General features: G+C 32.6%; 2 protein-coding genes across 2 annotated transcripts; both read left to right on the top strand.

The window, feature by feature from the left end:
- Nucleotides 1–405: 405 nt before the first annotated feature.
- LOC137926985 (uncharacterized) lies at nucleotides 406–6539 on the top strand. The gene is made up of 6 exons (XM_068770749.1): nucleotides 406–554; nucleotides 780–965; nucleotides 1768–1897; nucleotides 3232–3395; nucleotides 4769–4873; nucleotides 6378–6539. Exons 1-6 carry the CDS (start codon nucleotides 507–509, stop codon nucleotides 6531–6533), a joined length of 789 nt encoding a protein of 262 aa, XP_068626850.1. The 5' UTR covers nucleotides 406–506; the 3' UTR covers nucleotides 6534–6539.
- Nucleotides 6540–9328: 2789 nt separating this feature from the next.
- Nucleotides 9329–13681, top strand: LOC137926852 (leucine-rich repeat-containing protein 24). Its single transcript, XM_068770574.1, has 3 exons — nucleotides 9329–9623; nucleotides 10287–10526; nucleotides 11551–13681. The coding sequence occupies exons 1-3, from the start codon at nucleotides 9405–9407 to the stop codon at nucleotides 12331–12333; spliced, it is 1242 nt and encodes a 413-aa protein (XP_068626675.1). The 5' UTR covers nucleotides 9329–9404; the 3' UTR covers nucleotides 12334–13681.
- Nucleotides 13682–14010: the final 329 nt, after the last annotated feature.

The raw sequence follows: 14010 nt of genomic DNA, 5'->3' as shown, positions 1-14010 counted from the left end.
AAAAGATTAGTAAACTGATGGTTGTATCAAAGAAAGTTATTATACAATTATTTTATAAATTTTTAACGTAATGCGTGTTACATATATATTTTATCATATATATTTCCTTATCCCCTATAGTTTTAATTGTAAATTTAAAATTCTTATAAACTTTAATCCTCATAAATATCTCCTAGTAATCACAATAAAAGTTGGAAAACGTTAAGTAATTTGATAAAATAATTACGATTAAGTTTATCATTATTGCTGTCAAATTAAAAAAACATATTGTCTATGAAATTACTCGGACTCTGTGATGTTTGTTGGTCTTATTCAATTTTAATTTAAACTATTATAACAAAATTAAGAATAACAGATATTTATTTTTTTATTGAGTTAATATTAAAATTAGTTTCGTTAATTTAAAATTGGATTATGTGATTGTTTTTGGTGGAAGTTATACATTTTGATTTTGCATGTAGCGAAGTATTATTACTTTCTGTTTGCAATTAAAATTTGTATTAAAAATGAGTGACATTCTAGATGATGTTGATATTTCGGAAAATACAAGCCGAGTTAGTACAATAATTAATACAGATAATTTATATTACTTGTTTTGCAAAACTAAGTATAATGGTCACCTTGTATATGTTACAAAACATCTATAATATATCATAAACCACTTGCGGTTTACTCAAGCTGCACAAAGAACAAGATTAAATTGATCATTGCAGCATATGTAATAAGTTGTTTAAAATATTATTATTTGTTTAACACCATAGTAATTAACATTGTTTCAGGTTTCTAGACCTTCGTTTACACAATTGAAAGCTATCGTAGAGTTCATGGAGAAACATTCAGATTTAGCTCACCGTAAACATAAGGATAGTACAAGTCACGAAAGATTTAAAACATTGTGGATGGAATTGTCTAACGCCCTTAATGATCTAGAAGGTGCTAGAAAGTCAATGAAAGGTTGGATCAAGGTAAATTATTTTTATAAAATATTTTGCTTATGGTTTGTTAGAAAAAATCTTGTATGGGTTATAGAAAGCATTTTTCTAATATTTCTCATACTAAAATTACACTTATAATATCTAATATGATTTAGACTAATATGATTTAGATTATTTTTTTCATTACTTGTTATGAAAAAACTGCAGGTCATACTGCACAGGTTTATGTTTAGGTAGTGGGTTTAATGGTTTTCGAGTGGCGAAAACAAGCCAATAGACATGGCGGGGGTAGTAGGTGGATCAACAACATAGAAGGGTTGTGAGAAATGCAGGCGGCGCAAGTCTGGTCATTGTGTTGCTCTTTGGGTAAGGCCCATGCATTGCAGTGTGTGTCTATTGGATAAAATCAAGAATATGTGTAACCTTCCTTTCATTCACCAAGATTTAGGTCTCACTAGAGTGCCTAAGCTTTGACATAACATTGGATTATGAAACCTAATTAATAAACCATTTCAAGTTTATTTAGGCAGATATTTTATGGTGTGATATGGAGGGAACATATCACCATATATTTCAAAGTGAGAAGTTAACATATAGTGCTGTTAAATTATTAATGGTTTAAAAACAGGTTAAATGTTACAAGTATATTGTTTATCATCATAAAATGGTGCTATGCCAATTTAAAAATTAACCTTATGTGATTTTGTAGCTAATGTCTTTATATATAATTTATATTAAGATTCTTGTAAGGTTCCATAAAATGTGGATAGTTACCTCTTGCAACTCAATTTGAGGTAACAAATTTGAGAGAATATCTGTCACCAACTTCCAGTTCTGGTCAGACAAGAGGCGAAGTATAACTATGAAGCAAAAACAGATTGCTGAAGGCAGGTCAAATGATACTTTAAGCATATTGGAGCTAAGAATTCTAGATCTTACCCCTAATAGCAAACATACAAATAGTAAGTTTTTTATTTTTGTTACTATAATATTTTTCAAGATTAGTTAACACAAAGTGATAAACCTAATGTCTGCTAAAATAATATCAAGCCAAAATTAGATGATACAGGGTAAGTGGCAAACCGCGAAAATTATTTAAAAAAAATATTACCATCCAAAAAATATACAGTAAAAGTTCTTTATTTGCAGAGTATATGTTCTATAAATATCCCACAAATAATGGAACTGTGAATAAGGAATGGTAATTTATATGGGATTATGAGGGATATGTTCCTAGACTAACAAAATAAAAAAAAACGAGTCTATTAAAAATCTATTTAATAGAAGTTTTTGAACATTTTGATTAATTATCTTAAGACTTAAACAATGGCTGATGAATATAGTATTTTTTTCTTTTTTTGGCAGTTTTTCAGACTGATACACAGCAGTCACTTTAGCAATTTGCATCTTAAAAATAAGCCTTCATTCCATAGAAGGATTGATCCTTAGTTCATAAATAAATCGTAAAGTACATTCACCTTCACTGAGGTTTTTCAGATTAAATGTCACATTTTCAGTGCTTGTTGAAGCCTCTTCTTCAATGGGCTGTGAATTTAACATTTCTTCTAAGTTGGTTTCACTGAAATCTTCATCTTGCCATTCAAGCAATTACTAAACGTCACTGGATTCTATCTGTTTGATCCAATCTTGTTGTATTCCAATAGCGATTTCGGCTATATATGCATGCAGTCAAAGTTTGAATTTGCACAGATTCTTTTTTATTGTCTGCATGCCACAGTTTTTTACAGCATGATTCTTTTATGTTTTTATGGCATTTTGCTGTGACAAATTTCTTACAAAAATATACTTTATTTGTTGTGCAACAAGGTTGCTTTTATTCTGCTCATTTACATGCTCAAAAACACCGGTCGCGGCGAAGGTGGCTTATGTAAAAGTCCTCGGCGATTTCATTTAACAACATACTTTAGGCTTAGTTGGAATAAGATCTATTTTACATTTTTAACAGGTAGGATACCTGAAATATAGGAATTATAGGCTTTTACTGTATATGTATAATATGATGTTGGTTTATTGGGCACTCTGTGTATCACCTGACAAAAGTATCCAAAATATCCTAAGATTTTTCAGTATCCTTTTGAAACTTATAAATAGAAAAATATTACGACATGATATATACTATATACTGTTTTTCTAACTTACTGTACTGTAGAATGCAGTGTTATAAAAGCATACTTACAAATAATCCACTATAGCTTGTTATAGTTAATAATATCATATTGTTGTTGATAAAATATGTTATTTTAATTATTTTAATAAGATTAATATTTCTTAACAGAAAGAAAAAATTCAGTTAAGCAAGAAGTATGCAATGGCGATGACAATGAATCATTAGAGAACATATTCAAAAAAGACGATGATGATCTTGGATTTTCTGCCAATGCAAACAGGCTTAATTCTACAGAAACAGATGAGCGACACATAGGAATAATGGAGAAATTAGTAAGTGGTCTTAACTAACAATAAAAAATATACCTTAAAAAATTTGTCGTTATTTTTTTGTATTATGTTTCATCGTCGTCGTTTAAACCCATAGAAGCCCACTGCAAGGCCTATGCCTCCCTAAAGATCCAGAGATATAGTATGTGCCCTTATCGACATGTTTTTCAAATGGGTTGGCGATGGCAATGTGGTATTAAAGTAAATAGAGGACACGTGCCCATATTTTGAAAACTTGTTTGTGAGCAGTGGCAGTCCTCTACTGCTAGCCTCCCACAGCTCTCTCTTTATTCAAAGTAGACAATAAATGATATGAATATATATATAGCATCTTTATATATATGTCCGTATATATATGTGTGTATATAAATGTGTATATATATATAAGTATTTCCTCTAACTGTCAAAGTAAAATATCAGTTATTGAAATGTTAAAAATTGTATTTTTTTTTCATAAAAATAGTACTTTCGTAACCTTTGCTTCTACAATGAATGTTTGTAAAACATTTCATCTAAATGTGAACTCTAATATTAATTTGCTAGACACAAAAAGGACAGGGTGTTATTTCGTTAGCCAGGCGCACCGGACGCAAATTGCGAATCTAAAGTCAAACAGAAAGAATAATAAGAGTTAATGGCAAAACAGTCAAAATAGTAAGCGGAAATCGAATCGACGACTTACGATTCCAATCGCAGTGCTCTGCCACTGGCTTACCACTACTCTCCCATTTAGTTTAATCTTTGAAGACTGTAATAAAAAGTTTTTGGTATTTTGCAGACCTAATATCTGATATCTATCCTAATAAATAAAATACATAAATAAACGATATCTCGTAGTGATTACTTTATTATTTTATTGTCTTATTAAATATAATGATTATCCACAAAAATAAACTTTTTGTTTTCTACACTGGAAGACTTCTATATACATAATATCTGTATAATATTGTTTGTCTGATTATAATTTAACACCCATTTTTAGTTATGATTGTTCCAAAATATGTAACAGCTACAGACAAGTGATTTAACTTAATCTCTGTGGTTTGTATGGGATATAGATATTGTTGTCTTTACTGTTCCTCACTGTGATTTTAAAGAATTTTAAATAAAATAACAATGTTTTGATAGTTATCAAAATATTGTAAAACTTACAAATAATCATTGTTAAAATTTCAAATAATTTTCATACAGCAATAGTTCAATTTAATAAAAAAATCATTTTATAGTAACTAACAATAAATAATATTAAGTTAATGCAATAAACTTTAGAATTTGAATATATCTAAAATACGAAGTGGTATGGTATTTTTTATCTATATCTAATAACTTGTTTGCGCGATATTTATTGTTGGAAAAATATTTAAATTTATTTACAGGTGGAAGTAATGGACCAACAGGCCTCCGCGTTGACTCAAATGGCAGAAGCAACTCTTAATAATTCGAAAGCACTCGAACGAATAGCCGATGCTTCCCATAAGCAGGTAATCAGTTTCTTTAAAATCTGTACAATAAAAAGCAGTATAGACATGTTAGTAAATGTTAACAAAACTAATGCAATATCTTTTTACGTTTGGCTGAGAATAGTACAGGAAACTCTTTAATTAAATATTCTAATTTTAATATATACTTTTGCGGAATACTTGCTGAGGTTAATTAAAATTTTTAGTTTCCGTTTTATATGTTAAACAATTGCCAAAGTTAGTTCTTTATTTTCATAAATATAAAGTATACTTCGCCGGACATATTAGATTTATGGCCATTTTAACCGCACTCTTGTAGGCAAGCGAAAGAGATAAATTATCGTGTGGTCAACAGTTCTATAGAAATGTAAAGATGCGTTTACACATGACTATTATTTGTATAACGTGAGCAACAATTTAAGTATTTAGTTTCAATCGTCGTTTTTTTCGGTTGACGGTAAAGCGATTCCAATATCTTTGTTCTTTGATTTTTCGATGTATTTCAGAGATAAAACATTAATCAATGCAAGTACGACTAAATCACAAGTTAAGTAGAGATTAATCCACTTTGTTATAGGAACAATCAGCTTTTTCACTTAAAATTAATGTATAAAATATCTCACAGTGCGTCGTGTAAGAGCATTCTTAGTTCATTACTCCTTTATAATTAGTATTTACTCTGTCTAGCCAAAGGAAGTTTGTGCCAATCATGAATACTTCCCCACAGACAATTCTAGCTTATAATAGAAATGTGAATCCTTTGCTGGTGTTTTCTTAGTATACATAATAGATTATTGGTTCTAAATGTGGTCTAGGTGCATCCTCAGGGGTCCACGAAAGAATCGACAGGGCTCTTCGTTGGCGTGAATGCGTTTTCACAATTTGTAAGCTAACGAAATTTATCTGATTATGAAGAATTAAAACGTTGGCTTGATTTCGCTAATCAATGTAGGCTGATATTTAACTCAACGGCACTGAAAATTATTTACTTAATTACTTTATTGGAGATAAACAGTAACAAAAGGCAGTAAGAAAGTACAAACTTAGAAACTTAGAAATATAAAATTAGTTGCAATTGTTACGTTATAACTATCTCACTAAGAACAATTAATGATTTAAAGTCAAACAATGACAAAATAGATAAAAACAATACTGCATATCACACCGCAATAATTACGAGTCACAACAAGCCGTCACGTTCCAATGAGGTTTAAATTGTATTGTGTGTACTTATTAATTTGGAACGAAATTTATATTATTAATTTTTTTAGTTAAAGCTAATTTTAGCTTTTGTTTTCGAGTTTTGGGAATATGTTTGAAGTGTGATGAGATCTACCAGAGCAAAGTAAATTTTGGTCTACAAAAAAAAATCTGCAAACCTCTGTTGAGATTATTTACGATTATGACGTACACGTTTATTACATAATGCTTCGCATTCTTTCCCGCTGTGTTTTAACAAGTAATAAAGCGCGTATTTGTGTTGTGTGATTGCCATAGTTAATTTTTTTTTCAAATATTCTTACAGGCTATGGCAGTGGATCGATTGGCCCGTACATTTGAAAATATCAGTGCGTCAGTATACGATGTTAAAAACGCTATCATGAGCATTGATTACACAATGAAGAGATGTTACTCGGCAACCGCAGGGCAACATAGACAAAATTCCAATATTTTCACATAAATTAATTCTAGAATAAATGTTGTAAATACATTAAGTTATTTTTTTAACCCTATAAATTATTAAAATTCCTGGGCTACTCTTGTATACCTAGTCTAGCCATAAATTTTGTTACTGGCTGTTTATGTAAACATTTCTGATTTCGCACTTTAGCTTCTACGATAAAGAAAAAGACTTCTTTCCCGCCATTACTGTCTTTTTTAAAAAAAAATTTTTGAAAATGGAGTGTAGCACTAAAGAGTATAGGATTGCAGTAATTGCACTGTACAATGTAGGTAACGAGCCAGCCGATATTTTTGATACTAAAGGTACACTGAAACCATGTCTGTTGATGACCGTGACAGATCCCGCCGACTGCGGTTTATTTAAATAAACCAGGCCGTTAATGCAATCAAGGCCAGAATTCGTCAAAAACCGAAAAGGAAGCAGAAAATTCCTTCCAGAGAGAAGAGAACCCCGCCGGGGACACTTTCTCGGATTATCAAACAAGACTTAGGTCTAGGGGCTTACCGGAGATACACAAGACATACCTTAAATCAGGCACTAAAACAAAATGGAGTCGAAAGATCAAAATAGATGTTATTTCGATACGCAGACGAAAAACAGAAATATTCTCTTTACAGATGAAAAAAATTTCGCAATCGAGGGGCACTACAACAAACAAAATGATCGAGTGTGTGCACACAGCTCTATGGAAGCTTCCGAGGTAGTGGCAAAAGTTCAGCGAGGCAATCATCCAGCATACGTCATGGTTTGGTGGGGTGACTCCTACCAAAGGGTTACGAAACTCCATTTTTGCGAGCAAGGAGTGAAAACTTCTGCTAAAGTGTGTCAAGATACGGTGTTAGGAGCGGTAGTTAAACCTCTCAACAACATCTTGTGTAAAAACAAAGTGTGGACATTCCAACAGGATTCTGCCCCGGGTCATAAGGCGCGCACTACTCAAATTTGGCGTGAGCATATTGTTCCAGACTTCATAAAGGCTGATGATTAGCCTTAGGCTAGCCCGGACTTAAACCCTTTGGACTATAAATTGTAGTCTGTGCTAGATGACATGGCCTGCTCTAAGCGTCACCCAAATATTGAGTCGCGTCAAGAAAACCACAAATCTTTGGAGGCAGCAGTGACCAAGCTAACAACGGAAACCGTTCGTCAATCCATCGCCATGTCGTCGCCGTTTCCGCACATAGACGCCTACGGTCTAGGCCTCCCCACCCCACAAAGATATCTATGGGTGATACATCACAATCGCCACGCTTGGTGATCGCAGTGTAGTATTATGGTACGTACAGAACGCTGCTGCCCATCGTCTAGAAATTTGTTTGTGAGCAATGGCAATCGTGTATAATAAATGCACAAAGTGTATTATATAACGTATCCCGGGAATCGAACATGCGACCTACGATCGCAGGTCTCAGTCCTCTACCGCTGAGCTACCATTGCTTTTGCTTGTGTATGTATTATACATTAATTAAAACAATTGTGTTTATATAAAATTAAGATTTCCAGTGTGCCAAATCAAATGCCGGGCTGGTGAGTCAAATATAAATAATGTCGTGTTGGTGACACTAATGAATATCACATTCGGTTTGTATAGCGCTTTTTTTCGATAATATTATAATACAAACTCGCAAACTGCTATTTGTTGCCTACCTACCCCTATCTTCGTAAATTTTATTAATTATTTCAGTAAATATTTATAAGTGTAAATGAAGAAAGATGTAATATATGATTATTGTTAAACAAAAAAAATCCTGTTTTTATTCAATAAATTAATTTAGATTTTGAAAGTAAAGATAACCATATATATATATATCTTCTAATATATAAAATTCTCGTGTCACGGTGTTCGAACATGAACTCCTCCGAAACGGCTCGACCGATTTTTACCAAATTTTATATTCGTATTCTGCAGGTCTGAGAATCGGCTACTATCTATTTTCCATATCCTTAAGTGATAAGGGTTGTTCACCCTTAAATTTTTTTTTTTAATTTTTTGACGAATTTTTATTTTTTATTTATTTATCATACAGCATACAAAAATACATACAACCCTAAATTTTTACCCCTCTACGATAAACCGTTATTTTTTATTTGTTAATTAAATTTTTTTTTGCAAAACAACGTTTGCGGGATCAGCTAGTATATATATATATAAAGATAGTTGGGGTCTCCCGCTTTCGTATTTATGTATATTTATATTTATCGTATTTATGAGACAGGTCATTTCAATCTTATTTATAATATTTAATATTCCAAATTAATATACCTATTTAATTTCACATTTTATTACAATTTATACTTAATTGCATAACTTTCAGTTTTATTTATTTTACATTAGTGTTTTACTTTATCTCCCATTCCTATAATTTCTTACCTGACATGAAAATAATTTAGAACGGTTTAAATTTTATTACTGTTTGTAAACAGATGAAAGTATTTTAAATATTTAACGTTTCGATCAATTTCGCAACGAGAAGAAATTTTCATTTTTAAAATTGCGCAAAGCGATACAATGCATCGTCTGCTGGTGACACTCATTGTGTGCTAAATACTTGAAGAAGGGCAGTGGGTCATTTCATGAAACCGGTATTTACCTTGTGAGTTACACATACGACTTTAAGTTATGTTGATGTAATATTAAAAGTTTTTTTATTCGTAACCACACCTAAACTGCCCGACTACTTCTACGTGAGTAAAATATATGAAGATAATTCACTATCTTATCTATCCGCACAGAGATAATGTGATCAATTCATTCTTGTATTATTTATGTATTAAAACATGCGTCAGTGAAGCTTCGAGTATTATTGGAAGTTGAATTAAATTCATAATGCCAAGTTTCTTGTATGCAAGTGCAGTAGTGCAAGGAAAATGGAGTTGAGAAATTTAATTTTATTCGCGTACATTGCCGCGTCTATGGGAGACAAGCTTTGTCCTAAACAATGTGACTGTGACATGGAAAATGGGTTAAATAGGGCGACGTGCGTGGATCAGAATATTGTTAGCGTCGCAGTGGGAGTGCCTCAGGAGGTTCAAGTGTATAGTTTAAGCCATAACGTGATCAGTGAGCTGGATAACTTTTGCTTTAAAGTAAGATAACTACAATAATTACTTTGATGACTTATTACCACCTTTAACTAAGTTATAACATAGAATAACGTATCCAATATGTGTGTGTACAATGAACGGTATTGCACATGAATCTCAATTTAAAGCATTGTACGTGGGTTTAGATGTCTATCAACAAGAAATATGTATAAAAGTCATGCAAGTTTTTTACGTCAGCTAAAACATTTCCATATATTAATGGGAATGAAGATTTTTTTCTGTCCATCATCATTTTAACCATGGTTATCCATTGCTCCTCCCCCATAGATTTTTATTAGGAGCAGCCTGCATCCGGCTTTTTTCTTTTATTGTTTTTATTAACAAAAATAAATAGGTATCATGATACCAAAGATATCGATTTTTAATTATTTTGTCTAAAATAGATGCTTCATGTAAAGTGAAATGTTTGTATTATGTATGATTTAAGAAATTCTTTACAACTATTATTTCCCTGCAACATATAGAATAGAATATTAATTTTCACATTTGAGAGTACATGCATTTTTTGCAATTTAATGCAACCTATCTTCTTTAGTATTTAAATAGAAATGTACGTCTCAGACTACAAATAAGTGTTACTTTCGATTGTTTTATTTATAGATATTATGTTTACATTTCTTATTTTGTGTTTCTTCTCGCCCTCAGGAACTCGGTTATACATCGATTCAAATTCTCAATTTATCGTACAATTTAATCTTCTGGATTGGGTTGCATGCATTCGCTGGTCTTGAAAGTTTGGTTCATCTAGACCTGAGTAATAATAGACTACGGTTTGTCGCATCGGACTTGTTGTGGGATACGCCGCAGTTACAGACTTTGGATTTGTCGGGAAACGTCTTCGAGTCCCTCAAGAATGAACCGTTTCTCATGCATACGAAATTGCAGGTACGTAAACAAAATTAAACAAAGTGGGGGAATCCAGCCTGCCCGTATCCAGCGTTTTTCCACGGTATTCAATGTGTCATCGGTTCTCTTATTTTTGTATTTAATATTCTTTATTGTACAAACTAGGATATACTTAAATAGTTTAATAATAATAAACAAAAAAGTACACTGGGCGGTCTTATCATACAAGGCACTTAGTAATATATAAATAAAAAACAAAATACGTGTATTGAATTTAAACACTAAATATGTTCATTTTGATTTTCTACAAGTTAGCAAATATTTTCAAAAATTTGGTGAATAATCTGACAGCACTTTTCAGATAATTTCAGTTGCTGATTAGTTTATACTGATTTGAATTTCATAGTAATTAGTTTTAAAATATGATATCATGAAATTAAAAAGGCATACGGTTCCATTATCGATAGCTACGAATAATCGTTTAAAAGACGCTGGTTGTCCCACGCCGTCCTCTCTGAACTATTACATGTACTTGATACTTTTTGAATCATAAAATTAGTGCAACTTCCTGGAACTTCAACTAAAATAAGTTTGTCATGATCACAAAGTTGCTGGTTGGCATCAATAGGTTCTCAGGGCTTTGGGTAAATATAAAAACTAAATTTGGAGAGTTTCTTTACAAGCAGCTTCGTCCCAGACTGTTAAATTATTTATTTTACCAAAATGAATAAAAAGATTATTGTTTATGAACTGAGCTATTTGAAGGTGACTACATTTCACAAGGATGTCTATATAAAGTTTTTTCTGATGGTACCAGACGTTAATAGCATATAAATGTGGTAATAACCGGATAAGGTGCACACATTACGGATCTCAAAAACATTATTATTGCTGACAGGTTTGCCTTGGGTAAATTTGTTAAGGTAAACATGTAGGGTATGTCACCACGGCATTTGAAACATGAATATTTCACTGTGTGAATTTAAAGGTGTATATAAAAAAATCGAATTCGTTTTTCGTATTTTGGGGGCTGGTTGGTGTAATTGATTGCATTATTTTTCAGATATTGAACCTCAACAATTGCCGGATAAAATCATTACCCGACAGACTATTCACGCGACTACCAAACTTAAAAAAGATAGATTTAAGCGAAAATTACATGATTACTATAGGCGTAGAACTTTTACGTCCTCTGCGTAAGCTGGAAAGAATCGAACTGCGTAACGAGTATTGGCAGTGCAACCCGAGTTTTATGGCAGTCGAGACCTGGATCGTGTCACGTGGAATCACATACACGAGGCAATGTAAAAAGAAGCTACCAAAAATGTCAGAAAAAATGATTTCAATGGTTACATTGGAAAAAGATTCAGTTGATGTTGATCGCGTTTGGAATATTACGAGGAATGAAAATAAAACGTCTCCGTCAATTGACAGTACGACACCGCTTACGCCGTTTAAGAAGTTCGATAAGGAGTTTTCTGCGTTTCAAGCGTTCATCATTGGCTTAGAAGTAGGTTTGGCTATCGGAGTGGTTGGAACGTACGTGTGGCTCCGGCAGTTCTGTAAATGCGGCAATCTGATGTGCTCGCGGACCGACTCAAGAAGACAACGTAGAAGGATACTCAGGCGAGCCGATGGCGATATGAGAACGAATCTGCTCTGGAACAACGTTTTGAATCCTAATTTGGAAACACCACCGCTGTACAGAAGGCAGACGGGTGCTTTACCGGAGAGAAGCCTGCTCGTCGGCGTACGAGAAACAGCATTACAAGCAGATACTATTAGGCTTCCAAGTCGCTCCGAAACACCGCCTCCGCCTTACAACGAATGTAGAGTTAATATTTAAATTGTGACTGCTCAATGATGAAATAAATCATCAATATATTTTATATCTTTTTTGCAATTGCGAAAGATGGTAAATCATGACAATACATTGGTCATGTTTTTAAAATAATATCGTGTGATTGTGAAACATAAATATTGTATAGTTATAGATAAGATAAATGTATTTAACCTTAGGTTACTAGACAGTAAGTGAATGTACGGACATACAAATGCATGCAGGTATATTTATAGATAACTTTGTTACCAATCTCTTTTCATAGCATTTGTTATTCGAATAGAATATATATGTATAGAGTTAATCCAATACCGGGTGATTATTATTGTGTATAATTGTCGTAGAAACATCAACTGTTGTGTATCTACTGTATGATTTTTGAGAATTTAATTTCAAATTAATTATTTTCAGTTTCATTACACCTTTTTATTTATAAATATTACTCGACATATATAAAGGGTTCCCCATAAATCAACGCCAGTTGAATTGGAGTGATAGAGCATGTATAAGCTAATCAAAGAAGATTTATTTAAGAAAATTCAAGACAAGTATAAGATAGAGAATTCAGATGGCAAATCAGATGAGCAAGTTAGATGCGCTGCACACCGCGGCACTAGAAAGCTGATAGTCAAGGTAAGGGAAATGATAGAGAAGGTTGCTTTCAACTGAAAACCCCTATGGACAATGCTTCAAGAAATAGGAGTAACTGAGCACCTGGAGGGGCTCATCGCGAACTTGTATAACTAAGTTCAGGTATACATTCTTTTCTCTCATCTTTTTAACATACATGGGGTTTTAACAAAAAAAGCTTTAAAAGAATAAAAAGCAGCATCGCCTTCGACGAAACGAAGGTAATCTCCTTTATACATATAAACACCAAGGTGACTAGTCGCGAACTTACAGAACTGTTTATCAGAGTTGAGCATATCTTTTTTTTATACAAAAGTTATCCTAATTGACTAGACGTATCGCACCCAAGGGAGAATTAACAAACATAGTTCTTAAGAGAGTTCGTGTATCTAGACTCAATAACAGCGATCGGAGAAGCTGCGTTAAAAAAAAAAACGGCATCGCAACCATAGTGGGACTGGTGAGAACTCTTTTATTTTCGATATTCCTATACGGCTCCGAAACATGCGCAACAGGCCGGAAAAAGATTCATACATTTGAATTGTTATATCACTTCGCGACCTATGTGTATACACCGCGGCTACGACCATCACCTTCCCGGCCTGATCTAGCCAATGATGGAACGCCGTTACCACTCAACTGAAAAGACAAAGGGTAAAATGGTAAGGAAACATTGTGTTAAGATTATGTTACATTTTTCTAATTCGGAGACGATACAATTAGTAACGAAGAAAAAATTGAAAAGAATGTAAAGTATTTGAATTTTTTTTCTATTAAAAACATTTTTTTGACAAACTAATGTTCTTTGACATTTTCTATGTATCCTTATCTATTATTTTTTTAAATCACTAAAATTACCGGGAGTAATTCTTCTATAAATGACAAACAAAAGGTAACTCTCAATGGCCTGATTTTCACCAGATTGTCTTTCAAAATTATCACTACACCCAATCAAAAACCGAAGCTATTTAAATATATATGTTTATTGATTTTTTTAAACACGTTGAGTGAATTTTATTTTAGCTGGATATTCGTTTAGAACACTTGTATATA

This window comes from Battus philenor, unplaced genomic scaffold (assembly GCF_028537555.1).
Source record: "Battus philenor isolate CCGP_79_NKW_IND1 unplaced genomic scaffold, ilBatPhil1.0.hap1 SCAF_3, whole genome shotgun sequence".
In the NCBI taxonomy this organism is placed as follows: domain Eukaryota; kingdom Metazoa; phylum Arthropoda; class Insecta; order Lepidoptera; family Papilionidae; genus Battus; species Battus philenor.
The sequence above is the reverse complement of the archived record's forward strand: the minus strand, read 5'-3'. Positions and strand labels throughout refer to the sequence as shown.

What these genes read in the sequence shown, in the direction of transcription:
- LOC137926985 (XM_068770749.1), top strand. Translation starts at nt 507, where the DNA reads ATGAGTGACATTCTAGATGATGTTGATATTTCGGAAAATACAAGCCGA. An exon ending in CAATGAAAGGTTGGATCAAG is followed by an intron (nt 966 to 1,767) that starts GTAAATTATTTT and finishes ACCAACTTCCAG; the next exon opens with TTCTGGTCAGACAAGAGGCG. An exon ending in CCGATGCTTCCCATAAGCAG is followed by an intron (nt 4,874 to 6,377) that starts GTAATCAGTTTC and finishes ATATTCTTACAG; the next exon opens with GCTATGGCAGTGGATCGATT.
- LOC137926852 (XM_068770574.1), top strand. Translation starts at nt 9,405, where the DNA reads ATGGAGTTGAGAAATTTAATTTTATTCGCGTACATTGCCGCGTCTATG. An exon ending in TGGATAACTTTTGCTTTAAA is followed by an intron (nt 9,624 to 10,286) that starts GTAAGATAACTA and finishes TCTCGCCCTCAG; the next exon opens with GAACTCGGTTATACATCGAT. An exon ending in TCATGCATACGAAATTGCAG is followed by an intron (nt 10,527 to 11,550) that starts GTACGTAAACAA and finishes ATTATTTTTCAG; the next exon opens with ATATTGAACCTCAACAATTG.